The sequence below is a fragment of the Mesoplodon mirus genome (assembly GCF_964341445.2).
Source record: "Mesoplodon mirus genome assembly, chromosome: 5".
NCBI classification, from domain to species: Eukaryota; Metazoa; Chordata; class Mammalia; order Artiodactyla; family Ziphiidae; genus Mesoplodon; species Mesoplodon mirus.
Window position 1 is genome coordinate 151,947,408 of NC_138980.1, and position 24,906 is coordinate 151,972,313.

At 40.2% G+C, this 24,906-nt stretch overlaps 1 protein-coding gene across 1 annotated transcript in view; it reads left to right on the forward strand.

The window, feature by feature from the left end:
- C9 (complement C9) overlaps positions 1 to 24,906 on the forward strand; it is a 51,916-nt gene that overhangs the window by 5,561 nt on the left and 21,449 nt on the right. The window contains exons 2-5 of the mRNA XM_082621956.1: positions 7,453 to 7,558; positions 7,944 to 8,088; positions 8,343 to 8,490; positions 15,416 to 15,554. Of these exons, the coding sequence (XP_082478082.1) occupies positions 7,453 to 7,558; positions 7,944 to 8,088; positions 8,343 to 8,490; positions 15,416 to 15,554 (538 nt within the window). The remainder of the gene's footprint in view (positions 1 to 7,452; positions 7,559 to 7,943; positions 8,089 to 8,342; positions 8,491 to 15,415; positions 15,555 to 24,906) is intronic.

Below are 24,906 nucleotides of genomic sequence, written 5' to 3' on the forward strand. Positions count from 1 at the left end.
GCTCCGAATCAAATCCAAATTCCTCACCACAGCCCACAAGGCATGAGCTGCTCCTGCCTGTTCCTCCAGATGCACCTCATTCTCCTTTGTGGTCACTCTGCTCTGTTTGCTGTGCCTCCAACATGCCACCTCAGGGCCTTTGCACTTACTTTCCCCTAGCTTACAACACTCTTCTCCCAGACCCTCGCATAGATTCTCTCTGATTTCATTCAGGTACCTAATCAAACACCACCTCCCTGTTCTGGTCATTTTTTACTGTGTAACAAATCATTATAAAATAGTAGCTTAAAACAAGACCAATTATTTCTTTGGTTCTTGAAGCGGGGGGTTGGCTGGGCTCAGTTGGTCAGTTGTCATGGGTCTCTCACATGCAGGCAGATGGTGGCTGTGGCTGAGGTCATCATGACAACTTCTTCACTCATGTCTGTCACCTGGGCTGGGAAGACCCAAACAGCTGGGGGACTAGAGCAATTGAGTCTCCCTAGGAATCTCTCGTGTGTGTGTGTGTGTGTGTGTGTGTGTGCTCTCCATATGGTGGACTCAGGATAGCTAGCTTCATACGTAGTGGTGAAAGGCTCCCAGAGTAAGTGTCCTTAGATAAACCAGCATGGGCTTCTCTAACCTAGACTTAAAAGGCATGCAGGCTCTCTTTCACTGCATTCTACTCCTCAAAAGCATTAACAAAGACCCACCAGCCTCAAAAGGGGGACGCATAGACCCCATCTTTGATGAGCCTAATTTCAAAGAATTTGTGAACATGTTTGTAAAGCACCACACCTGCTCTGAGAGGGTCCTCTCACCACGCTCTATAAGAAACCCCCAGCCCTGTGGGGCTCCAGCACAGCCTTATGGCATTTTTTGTCCTCTTACCCTGGTTTATTTTCCTTCACAGCTCACATGTCTTAACTGATACTGCATGTTGTATTTTCTAGTATACTCTTTTATTGTATCTCACCCACTGGAACGCAGGCTCCGTGACGGTCAGGATGTCGTCTTGTGGCCCCAGTTACCAGAACAATTCGTGACATAGAGCAGACCCTCCATAAATGTTACTGAATGTTGGATCATTGGAAACACATGAGAGAAGCTCTTGACTAAGACTTGGGAAAACAGAAAAGTCCTGAAATTTTAGAGTGTTGGCCACTGCTGTTATATTATCTCTTCACCTTGATGAATTGCAGGAACTAAACAAACTGGCAGATCCATGGGTTAAGGATGCTGTCCTAATTAGCTTACATTTCTCCACTTAAAGGAGCCACATTGTCTTATTTATTGACAAAAAGATTCCTTCCTACAGCAGGTGTTTTCCTGTCTGGGCCCCCCACCAAGTGTCCTGGGGTGTGAACTGCTCCTGAGGTTTTCTTTTTCTAAAGTTGGAAACCTCTCTTCATGGCAGGGAGATGGGACCAGGTGTACATCAATGGCTCTTCATTCAATGCATTTCTGGCCCAGAGTTAGACCTCCTGCCATGTTGATGTACATCACTTTGATCTAGGAAATGACTTTCAAGCTGAGATTGAAACACTTGGAAATAGGCTTTACTTGATAAACACATTTCATCTAGGAATCCAGAAAGTGCTTTACAAATACTTCTCCGCTCAGCCTAATAGCTCAGCAGGGTGAAAGGCAGGTGGTAAGCATTGTACATACACAGTCTTTGAGCTACAAAAGATTGTCTGTCTAGTGAGTCAAAGGGGCTGGGGAGGGGGTACTGGGCTCAGAAGGAGCTATCCAAGATCACTCATCCTCTTTCTTAATATTTATGGAATGCATTCATTTCAATAACATATTCCCCTTGCATAATCTATTATTTCCTCTTAATAATTCCCTCAAGTCCTGCCTTTATTTTGCCTCTAAATATCCAGGTACCTGGTGCAGTGAAAGAAAAGCATCCAGGTGTTCCCACAATTTTCAATTTATTTTTGCCTAATTTGACAAGATTTAAGTGTAAGCTTCAAAAATATATCCAGGCAAGAGCCAGATTGTCCAATTGCTGTGCTTTACCTGGAGCTGCTATATTTTAAAAAGTGTTCTTAAATAAAAATATAAATACATTCTTTAAAAATATATTCTGCTATATTTTAAATATATTCTTATTAACTTAATGTGTTTCCAAATGTCTACAAATCATCAGACTATTACATCCAGCAATTATTGAATAAGCCATGACCCTTTAGATTATTTCAAAGAGGATTTGAGTTGGTTGGGGTTTGGGGGGAAAGGCAGCACAGGAGAGAGAGCAAAATCGCAGTGAACTAGGAGTGGAGAGACATAGATTCTAAGCCCAGTTTTGCTACTAACTGTCCAAATTTGAATAATTAGCATAATTCTCTGTTTTTAGTTTCCCACCTATAAAGTATAACACCTACAAAATTTACCCTCAGTGGTAGAATAAAGGTTTAATGAGAAAATGAGCTTTGGAAATTATCTAGTAAAACTAGTAGAAAACATAGGTATTGCTTAATCGAAAAACTTTTATGAGTGTTATGGGCTGAATTGTGTCCCTCCAAAACTTAAATGTTGAAATTCCAAACCCCAGACTTCAGAATGTGACTGTATTGGGGGTCATTAGGGCAGGCCCTAATCCAATACAACTGGTGTCTTTGAAAGAAGAGTAACTTTGAACACAGACATGTACTGAGGAAAGACCAAATGAAGACACAGGAAGAAGATTGTCATCTGCAAGTCAAGAAGAGAGGCCTCAGAAGGGATCAACCCCACAGACACCTTGATCTCAGACTTCTAGCCTTCAGAATTGTGAGAAAATACATTTCTATTGTTTAAGCCTGTGATGCCTTGTTACGGCAGTCCTAGCAAATGAAAGAATACACTGAGCATGATATCTAGTGGGGTGTAAGTCCCACTCTGAGGGCAAGGGTGGGATCCGTGCAGACCTTCCCACAGGACCAGGTTGGATCATTCAGGAAATGAATCTAAATCACAATCTAGGAGGGCAATAAAAGATCAAAGGCAAAGTTCTGGTGCTCTATTCTAAGTCCAAGGTGTGAGTCAAATATGTAAAAAAAAAAAAAAAAAAAGAGTCCTGAAGTTAGAAGGAAGGGAATTAGTGTGCACATTGTTAATATGGGGCTATTGTTAATGTGACGGATGTTAGAGAAGCATATACAGGCAATGCCAGTATCATTGGAGCAGGGTCCTGGTCACTGATGTGTGAGACAGATGAACAGGCTTTCTGATCGGCCCCCTTCACTGACTGGGCTCTAGGCTTGCCCACCAAAGGACTGTAACTCACTCTGCAGTATTTGCAGTGAGTTTTACCTTCCATACATGATCCCCCAGTCTGTACTGTACCCTCTGAACTAGTTATTCATTGAAGCTGGTCTCAATGGCAGGTGAGAAAGATTAAGGTGTCATACCACAGGTCTATTTAGGGTGTGGTTTCTAGAACAAATCTCTTTGGGAGAGATGCTGAAACAAAATGCTAACATGATCTTCTAAGTAAGTGGTAAATACAAAAAGGATAGACAAGAGCAGATAATCCAGTTGACGGCAGCAGGCCTAACTAATACTGGAAAAACTAGATCCACAGATTACAAAGATCCATAGGGACACTAATAGGCAAAGCCTAGAGTAATTCCTAAAACCAATGATAAAGCAGCTCAGTGACTCAGATCAGTGGTGACCTCAAGCTTGGGTTATATGATGAAATGGGCACCCCCATACTTGAATTCCACCCCTTCAGATTTCATGGATACCCACCAGATGGTGCCAAGAAGTTTTCCTCAACATTGTATGAACACGAGAATCACCTGGCATACTTTTTAAAAACATTGATGCCTGAAGCCCATCCTCAGAAAGCTTGATTTAATTAGTGTGGAATGGGGAATCACAATTTTACAGTTCCTATTTTTACTCTCTGAAGATTATGATATGCAATCAGTAGTGAGACCTGCTGCTATAGGTCATAAAAGCGCATCTGCCATTGTCTCTTGATGAGGCCGGTCAGTTCCAGATGAGGATTTAGTCTGATGGAAAACTTCTAGTAGCAAATTTCTCAGCCATGTGGTTTCAGATAGATACTAATACTCAAACCTCCATGAAATCAGTTTCTTCAAGGAGGTTTGGCAGCTTGTCTAATACGTTTTTAACCTGCACTTTTAGAAGATTGAAGCTCATCAAGTCTCCTGATTTTCTGAATGATGTAGGCAAGGATCAGGCTTACAGAAATGGTATCTCCAGTCATTAGGACTGCCTAATGACAAGCAGGTCTTGCAAAAATATGATATGAGTGGTCCACCACCAGGAGATGATAACCCAGAGAAATACAGACCTAGGTCTGTCCTAGACCACACGATCAAGAACTTTCTTCCTCTTCATGCACTTAGTTTTTCATTTATTCATTCATAAAGCCCTTACTGAGCACCTACTATGTTCCAGACACTTGATATGTAAGCTGAGCAGGACTGAAAATTTCCTTAACTCACTGATATTTTTACCTAGAACATAAGCTCTGTTAGTTTGGGGATCACGGTTTATGTCTTATTTTGTTTTGTTGTTTTGCATACCATTGTATCCTCAAAGCCTAGCAAATAATAGACAGTAAATATTTGATAGGTGAATAAATGAGTGAATAAATAAATTAAATTAAACGTGTCATTGCAAAGGCACTTATATAGGGAAGAACAAGACATTATAAGAATATGTACATAGAAAAGTAAATTACATGAGGGGTTAGGGAAGGTTTTCTGGAAAAAAGAATATGTTGAAGATGAGATCAGTGTGGTGAATAGGAAACAGTAGGTTTAAAGGCCTGAGGCTGTGAGAAAATGTAGCTTATCTTGGGCATTTCAAGTTCAGCCTGGCTGGGGGAAAAGTGAAGGTGAAGAATTAGGAAGATGGGCCATGTAGAGCGCTCTAGACCATGTGTGTTAGTTTCCTGTAGCAGCTGTAACAAATTACTACATATTAGTGGCTTAAACAACACAGATTTATTATCTTACAGTTGTATAGGTCAGGCATCTGAAATAGGTCTCACTGGCCTAAAATCAAGGCTCCAGCAGGGCTACAGTCCTTTCTAGAGGCTCTAGGGGAGAATCTATTTCCCTGCATCTTCCAGCTTCTAGAGGTTGCCTGCATTTCTTGGTGAAACTCCTTCTGTCTTCAGAGCCAGCAACAGTGGATGGAGTCCCTTTTCATGCTTTGAATTTCTCCTGCCACTTCTGTCTGCACATCTCTCTGAACCACTCTTCTGCTTTTAAGAGCTCTCATAATTGGAATGGGCTCATCCAGGTAAAATACAGAATAATTTCCTCTTAATCACATGCTCAGAGTCTCTTTTGCCATGTAAAGTAACATATTCACAGATTCTGGGGATTAAGACACAGATGTTTTGGGGGGGTCATTACTCTGCCTACCATATCATGTTAGAAAATTTGGACTTTATCCTCAGAACAGAGAAGCTTCTGAAGAGTTTCAGTAGGGGAATGAATGATAAGCTTTGCATTTTTAAAAGATCACTCTGGGTGATTTAGGGAAACAGGATTAGAAAAAAATGACTGTCATCTAGGAGAGATGAAATGTTAGTGTAGACCAGTGTCTGGAAGAGATGAAGGGTGGAAGGATTTGAGAGTCATTTATGACTGTAAGGAACAGGTTTCAGTGGTTGATTCGATATGAGGGATGAGCTTCGATAAGACAAGTACCACCCTAGCCTGGTTAGGGTGACTGCATAAATGGAGACACTGTTTACCAAAACAATAAATACAGGAGGAGAAGCCTTGAGAGAAGAGGAAAAAGAATGGATTTGTCTGGGGATACATTAAATTCATGAGCCATGAAGACATTTAAGTGCAGATGTCCAACTGGGAGTTATATCCAAGGGTTTAAAATTCAGAAGAGATGTCTGGACTGCAGACTTATCTCTGGGTGTCATTAATATATACATGGAAACCAAGGCCCTGGGAAAAGTGTAGAAAGAAAAAGAAAAGAGATCCAAGGACAGGAGCTTGAGGAAAAACAGCACTTCTGAGACTGTCAAAGGTGAAGGAGCCTGAACAGGAGAGTAGGAGAACAGGATGGAGGGGAAAGAAGCAATAAAAGGAGTCTAATGTCATTCAGTCCAAGGGAAGAGATTATTTTAAAGAGCCGGAGTGGTCAACCATATTGACAGCTGTGAAGTAGTTGGTAGGATAAGAACTGAGGGAAACCATGGAGCCAGCCACTTGAAGTCATTGTTGACTTTGGCAAGAGTGATGACCTTGGGTCAGGAGAGTTGAGCTGTAATTGGAAGGCAAGGAACAAGAAACCAGGGTGCAGGCTACTTTTTCCAGAAAGTTGGCCTAAAAAAGATGAGAGAATTTTGGAGGTAGCTAAAAGGAGGAGATGAGACTTGTTTTTATTTTGGAAGAGAAAGAAACAGAAATATGTTTATAGCAATTCCTTTGAGTGTTATTGTGAAGGGTGGGAGGGAGGTGGGGTAGCTTGAAGGAAATGTAAAGTTCAGGAAGAGTATTCTATTTGTTCATTCCTTTGTTTGTTTATGTTTAATGTCAAAGACTTGAACACATTGTATTACAAATGGAAAGGAGCTGGTTGTAAGGGAGAGGTTTAAATGGAGGAGAATCTCGGTTATCAAAAGCTCAAAGAGATGCTGGGATCTAGAGCTTTAGGGGAGGGATTGGCCTTACCATCCCTCTGAAATAAGAGGCTGCACCAGAAAAAAGATAGGTGCCAGTTCGGGTAAGTGGGGCAGGAAATTGATAAGATTCTTGTTTCATGGCTTCTGTTTTTGGATTTCTTTCTGTCACTGAATAAGATAGTAATCCAAGGTGGTGCTGCAACCAGAAGAGATCCAAATGGTGAACCAAGAGAGATAGAACAGTTCAAAGCCAGAAGAGCACAGCTGGGGGTGGGAGGGAAGGTTAGAAGTGCCAGAAAATATACATTGAAATTCAGAAAGATGAGGAATAAGTCCAGACACGGAGTGTGAAGCAGGAAGTTCAACATATACAGAAAGTAGGGACAGGAGAGCTTGATTTATGAGGCACTTACCACGGGAACGGCTGGGTGCACTGGCTTAAATCTGCAAGAAAACCTGGCAACTTGAGGCTTTGCCAGAAGCTCTGGGGGGTACAAAGTGAAACAAGGCTTCTAGCTGCAACGACTCTGTACACTAGTTAGAAATACAAGACTAATCAGTGAAGAACACATAGCCGGATGACTTGCTAGTTTTCTTCATCACCATCATTATTATTGTGGTTGTTGTTAGGGCGAAGATTAAATTACAATGCAGTATAAGAATTAAACAAAAAGTTGAGTTGAAAATACAAAACAGCATGTGATCAAGTGTCAAATGCGAGATGGAATAAAAGGATAAATACTGTGGTTCAGAAGGGGGGAAAGGAGTAAATAAAATTAAATGGGTTTGTGAAGACTTTTTAGAAAGAAACACACATGATGGTCATTATAAGCTGATGTGTTTTATTGTCTTAGTTATGACTCAGAGCCCGTGAAAAGCAGTGGCACGCCATTGCCCACAGACTGCAAGATGAGCTCCTGGAGCAGTTGGTCCAAATGTGACCCTTGCCTCAAACAAATGGTAAGCATTCGTTGCCATTCCCCACTGATGTCCCCAAGTGGAAACTGTACTGCCAGCATCTCCAGGAAAATGACTATGAGGCAGGGAGGCCCCCAGCTGAGTTCCAAACCCAGAAAGAAAGGGAAATACCTAAATAGATGAGGCTAACCTTGCTGGGAAACCTGAGTGTTGCACAGTGACTAAATGAGCATTGGGAGGAACCATATTCTATAGAAGAGCCCGCCAACCCCACCACGTGAGTTGTTCCTTCAAGTGACATCGGGCTTCTATCTGAAAACCTTTGACTCAGCTGGGTTTGGAGGGCTGCAGTGGTGTGGATGCAGCTTTAGATCAGAATCCCTTCTTGGACTTAGAAACGCTAACATTTCCAGCTGTTCCTGGGCAGTTTCGCTCAAGGAGCATTGAGGTCTTTGGACAATTTAACGGGCAAAAGTGCGTGGACGCTGTAGGAGATAGACGTCAGTGCGTGCCCACGGAGACCTGCGAAGACCCTGAGGATGACTGTGAAAATGACTTTCGATGCCACACAGGTAATCCTCCCGTTGCCTAGTGTGGGTTTCGATGTGCCCTCATGAGCGAAAAGAAACGTGCTTCCAGACGCTCATGCTTCCAAGCATGAAAGGGGCTGAAAAAAGGGCCATCTATATAGTCTATACAAAAAATTCAAATATAGGTGTGGTCCCTCCCCTCTATCATTAAAGTATGTTTGATAACTTAAAAAAAAGCGAGAGAATTTGGCCTGAGAGACACGGTGTCTTTCTGTCTTTCCTGATTTTGATTGCAGGCATATGCATAAAGAGGCGACTTCTGTGTAATGGTGACAATGACTGCGGAGACTTTTCAGATGAGGATGACTGTGAAAATGATCCTCATCCTCCCTGCCGCAACAAAGTGGTGGGAGAGTCGGAGCTGGCACGGACAGCAGGCTACGGGTCGGTACCCCACGTGGTAGAGGGTTTGAGCTGGTACAAAGAGTAACCTTTGAGTCTGTATTCTGCTCGAATTACATTTGAGCTTGAAAGAAGGTAAATGCTGAATCAGTATCTCAAGATAATTTGGACAAGCTCCCTGGCCTCAGTAGGCATCTGTAGAATAGACTAGACCATCAGGATGATAGGTGATTACTTCCGAGTCCAGTAAGAGATGAGAAACCTTGTTTATCAACCTCTGGAAGACCGTAGCAATATTGAAATGACATGTTAACTTTTGAAATTGAATTGCCAGTAGTAGGTCTGGCAATTCGATTCAAATATTTGAATAACCAGGAAGCCTGTCTTCTGTTGGAATTTCTCTTGGATATATACCTGGGTAGAAATTCTCTCTCAGGAGGTGCCAGCGTTCTGGAGTTTACCCAAGAGGAAAAGGACAGAGGAAGCAATTCTGATGCCAGATGGGGCTGGTGTTGAGACTCTGGTTCTCATCAAAGAACTGAAGTTTCACTTGTTTCCCATACAAACTATAGGCATTCCAGCAGGGTCAGCTCGGATGAGACGTCTTAGACAGTTTAGAACTTAGAGTTACACAGAATAGAGACCATTTGCAGAGATCTGTGCTCTCAGAGTTGGAAAATAACATAGGCCTGAGGTTCTGTACTATTCTATTTCATTTAGTTAGAGAACATTCCAGGGATGTCCACAGCGAAGTATCCATTAGTTGTTCTGATCTGTTTTCAGTAAAGGTACTTTGGGTGGATTTGTTGGCAAATTGTCCCCAACAGAGACACAGGTGTTCCCCCACCCAGTGGTATATTGACAGTGATGGCACATGGCTGTGTTTCATGGCCTGTAATGCAATGTGTCTCTTCATCCTCATAACCCCAGTGCCTTGTTCATAATAGACACTCAATTAATACTGGTGGGTTGATAAATAGGGAAGATAATTAATTAATTAATTAATTAATTAATTAAAATAAATGCTTCTAAAATACTGTCAATTGCATCAGGTAAGATTGAAACTGGGTCCCTGGAAAGAAATTCAGGCTCAGGACTGGAGTCCTGGGAATAGGAATGAGGAGAGGAAAGAAGATGTGGGTGATGGTAAGATCAAGGCCTGATAGAGAGACTAAGGCAGTGGTTCTCAACCAGAGGGGATTTTCCTCTTGGGGGACATTTGGTCATGTCTAGAAGTTGTCAGTGGCCATGACTGTGGGATATGGAAGTGGGGAGCTTTCCCGGGGGGTGAGGGAAGACTACTGACATCCAGTGGGTAGAGACCCTGGATGATGCTACAATGCACAGGACAGCAATATGTCAGGAAAGCTGAGGTTGAGAAGAACCCTACACTGAGGAACTGGGCAGTTCCTAAGACAGGACCTGTGTATCAGGTTTGGCTGAAAATAGAGATGTCTCCTCTCTTTAAGGCAGATGAAACATCTACTTGTTTAATCACCGTAGGAAAAAAAATTCAGGATACCAAGAGTCAGACCCCAGATAAAACATTTCACATATCCTTTATCCCTTCATAAAATCTTATCCTAGCAGAGTCCAAATATAACCCACAGTGCCTTTGCCCAGAGCCTAAAAGTAGGAATCTTGAATCAGATGGGATGGTCTTGAGCTCTACACTCAGCAGGGCCTCTTCATAGTTGGCAGAAATGGAATGGGGGTTGTCCGAAACCTTCTAGCCACAGCGTGCTCCAATGAGTCCTGACTCTTCTTGCTGCTTTCCTCAGGGAGAGACTGTGAGTCCATGGTGAAAGCCCATTACTACTTTGCTTGCTTTATTTGGGATCCAAGAAATGGGGTTCTCTCTAATCTAAACAAACAGGCTTGAAGCAGGGCATTACCTGTGTTACGTATGTCTCCTTCTATGCAAATTTACATCTGATTTTATAGGAAAAGGCTACAGAAACCGTAGCCCTCTTGTCTGAAAAACAATCATTTGTAATCTATAGATTTCCTTCGTTCGGGGAAAAGAAAATTTGTTCTATTGCATTTGCCAGGGAGTTTCATAATGAGGCACATCCGAGAGTGACCAGGACCCCTTAAATACCTGCCTTAGCACGGTCAGGGCTGGTGATGACAGACGTCACAGGGCTGAGCCTTCAGGACTAAGTGAGAAGGTGGGGACCCAGCTGTGTGGAAAGGTTGGCTGAGAGGTGGAAAATGAGGTAGGCTCTGATAGAATCAGCCCACCAACTTTTTTTTTTTTTTTTTTAATTTATGGCTGTGTTGGGTCTTCGTTTCTGTGCGAGGGCTTTCTCTAGTTGCGTCAAGTGGGGGCCACTCCTCATCGCGGTGCGCGGGCCTCTCACTATCGCGGCCTCTCTTGTTGCGGAGCACAGGCTCCAGACGCCCAAGCTCAGTAATTGTGGCTCACGGGGCCAGTCGCTCCGCAGCATGTGGGATCTTCCCAGATCAGGGCTCGAGCCCGTGTCCCCTGCATTAGGCAGGCAGATTCTCAACCACTGTGCCACCAGGGAAGCCCACCACCAACGGTTTTGATTAAGTTCCCCATTACCATAAGCAGTCACCTATAGCTAACGTAGTCTTTATAAGCTATTGTTCTCTGACAGCTTTCATGTGCATAATACTTTGAATTTTTCAAAATCTTTTTGCACATTCCCCCTCTTGGCTTTCCATAAAAATCCTGTGGAGCTGGTTAGGGGTGGTATTACAGTCACCTTATAGATCAGAAGTAAGTGAAATAAATAAGGCTATTTGACACACTAGTTGCTAGCAGAACTAAAATCCAAGTTTCCCTGACTGATAGAAACTACGGTTTTTTTTTTTTTTTACCCTGCCACCTAACCCTCTCTTTCTCCCCACATGCCCATCAGCACCGATGTCACTCCCCCCTACATCACTACAAAGCCCACAGGTCAAGTCCCTGACTTCAAAGCAAAACTAACCTTAGAATATGAAACTCCTTAAGTAGCTATTTATTACCCAAATATTTGAATTAAGGGCATAGAAGAGTAGTATAAATCAGTAATTAAGATTTAGGAAGAGGTTTCAAAATAACATGTTTTGTTATAGTTATGATATTCTTCAATACCATTGATGTTACATATTTATTTACTATACATCTTCATTATGCTTATATGGGGCTATGGGGCTACACCAAAATAGAGCTGATAGCAGTAAACAGCCTAATCACAGCAACACGCTTCTAAACTGTCCACCCTGGAGAACCTCAACAAGTTTTATCCGAAGTGATATACAGTCAGATTCTTTTACACATGAAAGTCACAAGTACTCATAGTAATACATTTATATTTGTTTTCATTTGAAGGACTCTCACTTAAATTCTCATGTCAGGAGAATTCACCTGTATCACATATTTCAGCCTCTTGTCTTGTAGGAATCTGAGATTCTCCACAGGTGTTCTGGGAAATCCCCAACCCGTCTTGAATTCATTGAAAAAGATATAAATCCAAACCAGCTGTAAATGATGTGCTATACACAAGGAATTACTTTTGTGTTTGATCTAAGCATAACACCACTTCTGTGAAGGGAGCCTGCTCTTCAGTTCACCTGGTAAATTGGAACTGCCTACGGTTCTAGGTGCAGGTGTGAAAACAGGCATCTCTAAGTGCTGCCAGAAAACACATGCTTTTTATTTCCCAGGCGATGACATTCCATCCATGAGAAGTTTTCATGTTTCTTGGCAGAAAAAAATATTGGCTCATTCTAGACTAGCCTGTCTGTCTCTGTAGTAGTGGAACCAAGTCAGAAGTTTTGAAACATTTCTTCCTTAGTTGTACTTTAGACTGTGGATTAGCTTCACTGTAACTTTCCAGATGGATCTAGCCTACTGGGCAATTTGCTGTTCTGTGAAACAAAAACCTTCAAGCTGGGGTATGTATAGCATGGGGTACAAAATGACTTTCCAAGGGGGAGATAGGTGAGTTTTATGATAATAGTTTCCTCAAGTAAGTCAAGCCTTGTAAGTCAAGTGGTCTCCAATTCTTTTTACCAACAGCATTGAATGATGTCCTAATCAACTGTCAGGTAATGGACTATAAAAATAACTTTTAATGGCAGACTAGTATGTGTTCTTTTTGGGGGGGGCATAAAACTCAGAAGATCAAAGAATTGAGTGACATTGCTGCGACAAAATTCTTTCTATGCTTATCTACTTATTTATGTGAGTTAAATTTCTCAGCATTTACCTCTATAAAAATGGAAAGTAGAAATAAAATTGGTACTCAGCCCTATCTTTTTCTAGCAATAAGTAATATTCATCCATGGGTACAGTAGCTAATCAGTTAATTAAAAAGGAAGCCCCATTCATTTCATTGAGAGATAACTATCCAATAAAATTTTACTTAGATTTATTAACTATTTTAAAATTTTAATATACTTAAATACACTACTAATAATGGTAATTCAAATCCAGAAGAATTTTTTAAATACTTAGACCTTATGGTCAAAGGGTATTTAATGTTTTAAAATTTTCAATTAATACCTTTTTCATACAGAAAAGTATGAAAAAGTGATCAATTAAAACTTCCAAGCATAAAACTACATTACATTAGGTTAAAATTCTGGAGCAGAAATGGAATAGAAATATGGATTCAAGCATAAAAGTGGGATAAGGGCTTATGGGATATCTCCCTATAATCCACTCATCTTGCCATGAATCTTAAAACTGCTCTAAGAAATAAGGTCTATTTTTAAAAGAAGAAAGAATCAAAAGGAATACCATAAAACATCCAACTGGTAAAGAAATATAAACATTGTAGTCACTTGATACCCATCATCACTATAGAATTTATATTCCATTGGATTTATTTTTAAAAGAGGCAAAATAATTATATTTTAAAGCATAAATATTTACAGCTTGCTGAGAAGTTATATCCTTTGCAACTACTTAAACTTAAGAGGGAACATTTTAGATGTCCAACTAAAACTGTTCAAGGAGGCATAGTTTATCAACATTTTTTATAGATTAGACAAGCAGAAAAATCTGGAGACTACTACTCAAAAACATGCCATATACATTTCCACCTGCAGAATTTTGCACCCTCGTTCCTCCTGCCCTTCAGGCTCCATCCTTCAAAACCCAAATCAAATCCTACTCCTTCTAAAACCCTTTTTATGACCCTGCCATGGGGACCGCTTCCTCTTGGGAACATTGTACATCACTTACCTGTACTACTCATTTGGCACATGTATATTCATCCTTGGACTATTGTTTGAAATTGGTAATTATATCCAACCCCTTACCTTGAATATAATTTTAATGAGATCAAGGACTGTATTAACTGTCTTAATATTATCCACTGTTTATTACAAACACTACACTACCCATAGATATAGTACTCTTAAGAATTCATCACCATTATGAGCAAAGATTAATGTCCTTATTCACTGAACACAAAGAGGTGCAGTGTCTCTGTTAATGAGATATATGGAAGAAAAGTTCACTACAAAATAAAGAAAATGTACTTGGTTTCCAGTGTTCTGTGTCTTTGTATTGAAACCTTAGTAATATTTTTTAAACTATTTATTGCTCACATGTCTGTAGATGCAGGGATGGGTGAAAAATTAAAGCCAAAATTTTAATCTCCCATCCAGGATAAGATATTTAAGAAAGTAAACTAGACATATAGTGTTTCTTTTTTCCTCTCTTTTTTATTCGAGTGACTAGGTCTAATTTTTGGCCCTTTATTAGAAATTAGGGCCATAGCGTTTTTCATGAAAAGTATTTTTGGGGGAGCAAAAAAGTGAGAAGGAGTTAATTCTAATTATACAGTCAGCCTTGAGAAAGGTATTCCTGAATCAGTTCCTTAACTTGCCTTTCATTCAAGCTGAGCTATAATGTTCATTTTCTGTGTAGATTCAAAGTTTATTAAGAATGTGCTGTTTATATAAAGATGTTTTCTAACTAACCAACTGGCAATAGGATACTCGTCCACTTATTTTCCTTGCATTAGCAATGGGTTTGCAGTAAGTCATATCCACATCCTTTGACAAATTGCTCTTGAAACCAACAACCAGCTTTGAAATCCAGCTCATTGGAGTTAGGGATGTGATCCAGAACAATGGAAGACTTTATGCTTTTGTGCCAAGCTAAGTTATAGATGTGAGGAGCAAACCTCCATTTGGCCTCCCTGCGCTGGGGCCATTTATTCCAGATACAGTCTAGACAGCAATGACTATTTCGCCAATTAGTACTTCACAAAGAATGAACTGCTTCTTTTGCATACATTGGTTTTTGGCCTACGAATCAAAGTAAATACTTTTTAGGCTAAACAAGATTCCTATTTCTGAATTAAAGCTTGCCAAATAAAAATATTTTGCTGGGAGAAAAAAGTAGAACTTTTGAGAATGCCTTGCTGGACGATGACATTTTAGTGTTCCTCTTGTAAGTATAATAGGAGTAAAATAAGCCTGGAGGGAACAAGGTTCTTGACAATCAATGAGACAGCTGGAGGGAAAGGTTTAAGTTTAAAGAGAATGGAGAGAGAAAGAGCCCCAATGTTGATTCACAGATTTAAAATTATATGCATAAGTTATACTGCCCCCCTGAGATGCTCTGTTCTCAAATAATTTAAAGCCGTGGTATTACAGCATTGGCGTTTAGTTCACCAAGGGAGGCTATCTAAGGGTTACATCAGTGGAGTTCCACTCTTGAAGCCAGATGGACCCTTGCTTCCTACTTACTGCATTTCTTTCATTATGCTCAACGGTGCCCTAGTTGCCTAGAAGAGTTTATAAGACCTTCTTAATAGGTACTTCCCGCCCAGGACACAGAGCAGAGGTGACCAGGCTCTTGCTTCTGTTCCTGATTATATCCCATCATCACATGGGTGATGGGGACATGAGCTGAAACTCTCTTCCCCCAGTGACTGAGGGCTGCCTCGCATTAGCTCCTGGTGTCTCCACACCTGATGTTACTCTGTTCACTCAGGATCAACGTCTTAGGGATGGATCCCCTCAGCACCCCTTTCAACAACGAGTACTACAATGGACTCTGTGACCGAGTTTGGGATGGCAACACCTTGACGTACTACCGCAGACCCTGGAACGTGGCTTCCCTGGCCTATGAAGTAAGTATCCTCAGAAGAAAACACATTGTTCAGCTTTAGCTGAAAAATTGTTTCCATAAGTTTCCTACTAAAAAATAAGAAAAATTCAGTAGAATGAAAATTTAATGTGAACGTAAGATTGACTTAAAGAAGAGGAGATGTAGCTTGGGTCTCTTTAGGAAATATGCAATAGTCTACAATCAATCTTCAGTAACATGCACCCAGTGATAGAGTTTTGGGAAATACTTAAACTCTGTAAAAAGAATCATCTGAGGTTCTGATGAAACTAAAAATTAAATTAGTGCTGATTTAAGGACTGTGTACACTGCTTCCATGCTGTTGAGGCTCGGTTTTCGCTAACCTACTGATGAAAAACCATCTTTACATTTGTTTTCCTTCACTAGTCCCCCTTGTCAAACCTGCTTGACTAAAGTGAGTGGCTGTAGTCACTCACCTCAAACTCCTCCAGTTCTAGTGAAACTATTTCTTAAAGTGATTTTTACTCTACAAAATGCTACCTCAAACCTACCACCTTTCTACAAGTCACCTAAATTCTCTAGAGCCATCCACAAACTATACCCCCTCATTCAAAGGATTAATATTTATCACCTTTAGAGATATTTTGGGGGCTCTAAACAAGATATAATAAAAAAATAATAATTAGTTTATTCTGAACCAGTAGCTACAATAATCTGTTTCTTTCATTGGTCCCATTGGTGACCCATAAAATTCACTTTATTCAGTCATTACAATGTCCTTCATTATCATTTTCACTCCCACCAGTTTGAAAAACATAAATACTTTTCAATAATTGTAGTTAATATTCCTTTTATCTCTAACAATGTTGTAAATCAACCCCTACCCATTGCAGCCTGAAGTGATCATGCTCTCCCATGAATGCTGAAGATTTAATGTCCCTACTTATTTGACTGGCATCTTTTTTCACATATGACCACGTTTTCATATTTTTGGTGCCTATAAGTCCAGAATAAAATCAGTTTCTCACAAATCACAGGGAACATTTTGGATTATTGATCTTTCCCATCATGCTAGGTTAACCTTCTTTAAGTACATGTTTCAAGGGGAAGATTATCATCTTTCTAAAAAGAATTATACATGTTCTACTTTCTTCAAAAGAGTATGCCAAAGATAAGGGAACCTCTGTCATTGCTGATGCAGGAAGGGTTATTGTTGTGTTGTTTTATTATTTTTTTTAATTTAATTTTTATTTTTTGTGGTACTCTGGCCTCTCACTGTTGTGGCCTCTCCCGTTGAGGAGCACAGGCTCCGGACGCGCAGGCTCAGCGGCCATGGCTCATGGGCCTAGCCGCTCCACGTCATGTGGGATCCTCCCAGACCGGGGCACGAACCCGTGTGCCCTGCATTGGCAGGCAGGCTCTCAACCACTACGCCACCAGGGAAGCCCTGTTGTTTTATTTTTTTAGTTCTCAGGTCTGTGCTGTATAGTCTTCCTGTCTTTGTCACTGTCACCAGCCTCTTAGCTTCTCTGTAGAGTTAGTAACTGGTGTGAACCAAGAAGTGAGGGCTGGGGGCTTGCCTGGGACTTATCTTGAAGCTACATTTGGAGAGTAAGCATGCTGTTTTCCCTCATCTACAACCCTGGAAACAGATGTACTTCCACATTCAGAAGGGTTTGGATCTTACAAAGGTGATGTGGTGCTTACCATGTATATTACTTACAACCCAGGTGGAGTTGGGAGCAGCATCTTAGAATCAAACACATTAATATATCTATGGAAAAATTAACCAATGTTCACACAAAGTGGAAGAAATGAAGACAATACCTTTTTATCAGTTCAGATCAGATTAAGGCCTTCAGATGAGTTTTAGCATCAAGCTTAGAAAAAAAACTGACAAGGATTATGGACCTGAGTATTAATTTGGTGCCACCTGAGAAAGAGTGCTGATGGAGTTGGCTGGGGGCTTGTTAAAGTCCCCAGATCACACCCTTGGTGCTATTAATTCTGATGCTCCCCTTATTCTAATCTGTTATGGTCTTGGAAAATGAATAGCTGAACATAAAAGAATGTGTGTGAGCTTATTGAGTGGAAATCTCGATTTTGACTTCTTAGAGAGGGCTACTTTCTGCACTTTCTAATATTCAATGACATATTTTACCTACTTTTTTGTGTATGTTATTATTATAGTGCCTGAAGACAAAGAATGCATATTTTTCTTCCTTATAGCTATTACCAATACTCAACTAAATATATGTATAAGGTAGGTGCTCAACAACATTTTACTGGATGAATTAATTTTTTAAATCTTGTTTTAGTTGCTTATTGGCAATAATTTACTGTCTTTCATTTTTTGAAAGAATTCTACAGCCTATCATTCCATGGGGAATATCCCTTGATAATGACACCTTACTCTGATACATTTACACTCCCTCAGTGCCTCTTGTTTCAAATGCAGCTGTGGCTCTAGAACACACTGCATAGGTTAGAATCCCAACTCTGCCCCAAAGAGCAGTGAGATCTGGGCAAATTATTTATCCTCATCAAGCCTCAGTTTCCTCATCTGTAAAACAGAAATAATAATGCCTACCTTGTAAAGATAAATGAGTCTATGTATGTGAAACATTCAGAAAGTTATTGGCACTAGCAAATACTCAATAAATATTTGCTATTCTTCACAGGGAACTCTCCTTAATGCTCTGTGGTGACCTAAGTGGGAAAGAAATCCTAAAAAGAGAGGATATATGTATACATATAGCTGATTCGCTTTGCTGCGCAGCAGAAACCAACACAACATTGTAAAACAACTGTACTCCAATAAAAAAAATATTTTCTATTCTTTTTTAGAATATAAGAACACTTAGCTATGGTAAAAGACTTAGCTATGGTTAAATGCATAATTAGTGGTTACATTCTAAGTGAAGGTTTACTGGCTGCTTTGTAAGTATTTTGTAAGTAATGATCAAGAACAACTGAAGCTTGCAATTATGGGGGGAAAAGTGATGATTACATCTAGGAATTACTTCCTTTTCACTTGTTTTTCTTTAGTCTTCTCTGCTTTTGTTGTTGAAAGTAACAACTTGTAAATCAGGTTTAAGGTTTTCATTATAATTCTCTTTAAATCTGGATCTTCATGAGAATGTAAGATTTTGTAGGTCAACAAAGGTTTGTAAAATGCACCTGGATTATAATCATCCTTTCCACCCCAAATCCTAACAGAGTCCTGAATAACTTTTATATCATGTGAATTGCCAATAATTTCTTGCTGTCTCTTAACTTCCTATATCTGTCCCACTCGAGTCACTCACATCTCCAGCCACATCCTTAACCTTGTGTTCACCAGAACTATGCTGCCTCTGAAATCTGTTGCTTAAATTTGGTGATGTCTCCCTACAGCCTGCAGGATAATAATCAATCCCCTTGGCAGGGGGAAAAAGGTCATTCCTGATCTGGCTTTTGATTGCCAAGTTACCCTCAGCTTTCTCCTCTGAATCCTCCATTACATGACTTTCCTGCAAATTAATGCAACAGCCTTTGCTTTCCTTTCTGTTCTGGTCTTTGTTTTGCTGTATCATATATACCCTTAGTTGAATTTCTAGTCATTTTATTTACCATGGAATCCTGAGAAACTAACATCGTAAAGCAGGCTAAACAAATGATTGATGAATTAATAAATAAATGCATGCAGTATATTGACACTCTTCTTTCAAAAAGCAAATGCTTTTTTTTTTAATGAAGGGAAGAACCCATATTCAAGAAAACATATAATTGGAATCGCCATTAAAGTTGACAGCAACTGAAAACAGAGGCTTAATAAACATTTCAACTACTCTTTCTACTGTCAGCTTGAGCCCATTTAGAAAACCTGGCGGTGTACAGATAAAATTTATATATACACAGTGATTTATTTATTACATATTGCTGTTCCCAAGGAATAAATAATACTGTGCCTATAGAAACTGCTATCCTGGAAGGAACTACAGCCTACAATGTACTTATATGAGTTCAAATTTGGAGTCATAGGCAGGGGTCAATTATGAAGGTGATCATATGCCATACTAAGTAACTTGGGCATAATCCTGAGCATGGTAATGGAGCCATTGAGGAGAGCAATGTGGTCATAGTTTCATTTTAAATCTTTGTGTTTTGTGGAGATGAATTTTTTTTAATTTTTTATTTAGTTTTATTTATTTATTTTTGGCTGCATTGGGTCTTCGTTGCTGCACATGGGCTCTCTCTAGTTTCTCTAGAGCGAGGGCTACTCTTCATTGCTGTGTGTGCGCTTCTCATTGTGGTGGCTTCTCTTGTTGTGGAGCACAGGCTCTAGGCTCCCGGGCTTCAGTAGTTGTGGCACGTGGGCTCAGTAGTTGTGGCTTGCAAGCTCTAGAACGCAGGCTCATTAGTTGTGGAGCATGGACCTAGTTGCTCCGTGGCATGTGGGATCTTCCCGGACCAGGGCTCGAACCTATGCCCCCTTCATCGGCAGGCAGATTCTTAACCACTGCACCACGAGGGATGTCCCTGTGGAGATGAATTTTAAGGAGACAATACCAGAGATAATAACAGAAGGAGGCTATTTTATGGTCCAAGAAGAAGATGATGAAAAACTGAACTGTGTCTATAATAGTAGAGGCTGAGAGGAAGAGATGAAATCCAGCTCAGTTTTGAGAACTAAGAGTTCAGTACAGAATTGGAGATAGTGGAGCATATGGTCAAGTGCCCAGTTCTGAATTAAATTCCCTGGATTTGAATTCTGACAAGTGCCTTCACTTACCATCCATGTGACTCCAGGCAACTTATTTATCTTTCCTGAATCTCAGTTTCTTATCATAAAGTGGTATAATAACAGGACATACTTCGTAGGAATTTGGAAAGGTTAAATGTGTTAATAAGTGCAAAGTGCTTAGAAGAGTGTCTAACACAAAATAAACTCACAATAGATGAAAAATATGGAGACCCCCAGTGGATGATGGGCCATCAAAGAAGACCTGAGAAGTGTGTGTGTGTGGGGGGGTGTGTGTGATGTGTGTGTGTGTGTGTGTGTGTGTTGGAAGGGGGAGTGGGGGGATCTACCAAAAGAAGAGTTAAATCCAAGAAGAAGATGATTGACATCTGGTTGGAGTTATCTTGCCAAGAGTAGATTATATGAATGTGAGGATGGAGCCTGAATTGGAGGCAGAGATTTAAATACCATCAGCAGAGAGAGGATCACTGAAGTCTTGATAGTGCTTGAGATCATCCAGGAGGTGTACAATGAGAAAGAAAAGAACATAGAGAATGGAGTCCTAGAACACACCAATATTGAAGATCTAGGCAGAGAAGATGATCTTTTGAAGATAATTGTATTCATTATCTATCGCTAAATTTCAAATTACCCCAAAATTTAACGGCTAAAAGTTTAGGAATGTGGGTGTGGCTTGGCTAGGTACTTTAGCTGAGGATGACTCATAAGGTTGCAGGCAATCTGCTCTTTCCTGGTTCCTTCTCTCAATTAGTAAGAGATGGCTTTAATAATAATAGTAAATAGTATATGGTTTTATCCTTTATTTGTACATACAAAATCTTAGTGGCATCTTTAACAGTTCTCTTTACCTTTTATTCCCACTTGCTCTCCAAGCGTCCTCAATTTGAACTTTGGAATGTGTGTTGAGGTGTTCTATCTCCTCCACTCCCAGTGCCAGATTAATGTTTATTTCTTTTCAAGAAGCATTAACTGATAAATCTTTAAACAGGATAGATTTCACTAACCCCTACAATATGCCTGGCCTTCTGGAAGATGTAAGCACCCTTGCCCCTCTCTCTAATTTCTGCTTCTCCAACATCTGTTTATTTGGTTCTCATGAAGAAACTTGTTTCCATCCATGTGTCTTCCTACTTTCTATAATCTTGCTCCTTGACCTCTCTTCAAAGACTTTTGCTCTTCTCTTCAAAACGATTCTACATATTTATCCACCTCTGAATGCCTATCGTTGAGCTCAGACTTCTTTTTGATGGATGGATTTTTGGCTTTTCAATCCAGCTCTTGTCTTTAGGTTTCCTGGAGTGACCCCACCCTCACGGTTTCAGACTCTACTCACAACTACCATCCTAGCATTAGTGAAAGAGGACCATTCAACAACGTTCTAATTGACACCCTGACCAACATTCCCTTATACCTGCAAGCAATCCTTCACACTGCTAAGTTGATCCCTGCCCAGTACCAGTTCTTTTCTAACCAGTTCAGGTATAAGTGCAAGAGCCTACAAATTATTCCACTCCTATCCTGCAACCAATTAGAAGCCAGTGAGCTAAGAAGACCTTAGCCTTCTAGAAGAGTGAGAGAGAGGTGGTTTCCTGGTGCCATTTTGCTCAGCTTTGGTACTTCTCATCATGGAAGACTGAGTGGAATTGTCTTCATTTGCTTCTACTAGTCTTAGCTTTCAAAGCAATAGAAATCTTATTCGTTTTTCTTTCTTTTTTTTAAATTAAAGTATAGTTGATTTACAATGTTGTGTTAGTTTCTGGTGTACAGCAAACTGAATCACCTTTATATATATATATATATATATATATATATTTTTTTTTTTTTTTTTTTTTTTTCCCCAAGGCCATGTTCAGGGCAACATTTTCCATGAATTCTTTCTTCATTTTACCACTCAGAACTTGTCAAGCCCTCTTTGGCAGTATAGCATAAGAATGAACAGCTCCACCCTGGAATCAGAATTCCTGGGTTTCATTGCTGGCTGGGCCACTTACTAGCTGTATGATTGTATGATCTTGGACAAATTTTTTAACCTATATTTTCTTATCTGTACAATGGGGATAATTATAGAAATTACCTTAAAGGTAGGAAGTTAAATATTTATTCTACATAAAACACTTTGAACAGCTGCTGGCACAGAGTAAGCACTCAATACATATGAGTGTTAGCTATTGTTAGCTATATTGTTAGCTATATTGGATCTGCATATTAAATTTAATACATCTTTATTATAATCTACTTTTTGCCAGGCACTTTACTAAGTGGTGAGGCTATGAAGGCATGTGGGTAAGATGGATGTGGTCCGTGACTTCTTGGAGTTTACCATCTGAAGGTCTATTAAATAAGCCATTATAAAAGGGAAGCATTTTTCATTTTGTTTTATTTTAAAAGAAGAGCCATGAGAGCTTATAGGAAACAGATTTGTTAGTCTGTGGGATCAGTAAAGGTCTCCCTAAAGAAGTGATGGTTAAGCTGAAACTTGAAATAGAAGTAGGGATCCACCAGGCCAGGGATATATAGTATGTGTGTGTGAGTGTGTATAATGTCTGTGTTATGGGAGGCTGGGGGAGGCTGGGGGATTAAGGAACATTCCAGAAAGTAAACGCAGCATAAGAGAGCCCTGTAGTGGGAAGAAGCATAGGCTGTGGAAATAGAAAGGAGGCCAGAGGGCTGGAGTACAGTCAAGGAGAGATTAACTTGGAATAAGTCTAGTTTAGACTTTATCTTAAAGACAGTGGGAAGGTGGAAAGATTTTAAACAGGGAAGTGACACGGTTAGGCTACTCTTCCCTTTGCATTGAGCATTTTTCCCAGTACACCTTTCTTTAACGAAAATTATATATGTTTTAGTCTTTCCCGTTAGATGGTGACTTTAGGTTTCTTGTCTTAGTCTGTTTGGGTTGCTATAACGAAATACCAGAGACCAGGTAGCTTAAAGACAACCGAAATTTATTGCTCACAGTCTGGAGGCTGGACATCTCAGATCAGAGCACTAGCAGGGTTGGGTGAGGGCCCTCTTCTGGGTTACAGACTTCTCGTTGTATCCTCACATGGTTGGCAGGGATTAGGGAGCTCTGTGGGGTCACTTTTATAAAAGCACGAATCTCTTCAAGAAGGCTCCTCCCAAAGGCCCCATCTCCTAATGCCATCCCATTGGGCATTAGGATTTTAACATATGGATTTAAGGGGAGACATAAACATTCAAACCACAGCATTCCTCGTGCAGAACAGTCACCCAAGGCATGCTACTGAGTCCAGTCTGTGCCACTGACTGAAGAGATGAGTGTCTCCTTCCAGACAAGAGTTGCAGCCTGTTACAGAGGACCTCTGGAAAGAGAGTTTGTTGAGATTAACAGCCCTCCCGTTGAGGCCTGACAATAACCAAGTTGGCAAAGAAAGTTTTCATTTGTTTCTTTGTTTTATTGAAGTATAGCTGATTTACAATGTTGTGTCAGTTTCTGGTATACAGGAAGGTGATTCAGTTTTATTCTTTTTCAATTCTTTTCCATTATAGGTTATTACAAGATATTAAATATAGTTCCCCATGCTATACAGTAATACCTCGTTGATGATCTATTTTACGTATAGTAGTGTGTATCTGTTAATCCCAAGCTCCTAATTTATCCCTCCCCCCACCTTTCCCTTTTGGTAACTATAAGTTTGTTTTCTATGTCTGTGAGTCTGTTTCTGTTTTGTAAATAAGTTCATTTGTTTTAATGGAAAGTTTTAATTTTTAACTAGGTTACTTAGTTTTTTTTACGCAAAAAAATGAATGTGGTAAATAAATAAATAAAATCCAAGCCACATAAAAGATGATGCAAGAAAAAGCAAGCCTGTTGCCACTCCAGATATCCATTTACTCACAGTTCCCCTTACCCAGGGCAATCACTCCATGATTTGTCTATTTTTCCAGCAATTTTCTATGCACGTAAAGGCTTTTTTTTTTTTTTAATAGGCAGTAGAGTGTAAACGTTAAGAGGCAGTTCAGGGCTCAAGTCCTGGCCTTTCTACTTATATTAATTAACATGTATAAAATGCTTAAAACAGGGCTTCCCTGGTGGCGCAGTGGTTGAGAGTCCACCTGCCGATGCAGGGGACACAAACCTGTGTCCCGGTCCAGGAAGATCCCACATGCCGCGGAGCGGCTAGGCCTGTGAGCCATGGCCACTGAGCCTGCACATCCGGAGCCTGCGCTCTGCGACGGGAGAGGCCACAACAGTGAGGGGCCCGCGTACTGCAAAAAAAAAAAAAAAAAAAAAAAAAAGCTCAAAACAGTGCCTGGTCCATAAGTCTTCAGGAAAGCTTAGCTTTATCATTTCTTTCCTTCCTTTTCTACACAGATGGGAGTATATTGTGCATCTGATCTGTTATGCAACTTGCTTTTTTAATTATTAATAAGCTCTTGAAAGCTTGCTATGTTCTAAGTCCTTCATATGCTTTATTTCATTGACTCCTTATAACAACCTTTGGGCCAGGTATGGTGAGTATCCCTATTTTACACACTAGGAATCAGACTGGGCACAGAGAGGTTATCGTTTAATGTTCTCAAAGTCATCAGATCTGTATTTGAACCCTAGCAGTCTCACTTTCTTGCCTTGGCTCAACTTCTTTGTTCTACTCCCTTTCAAATAAGTTGCCTGATTTTTTATTTTTAT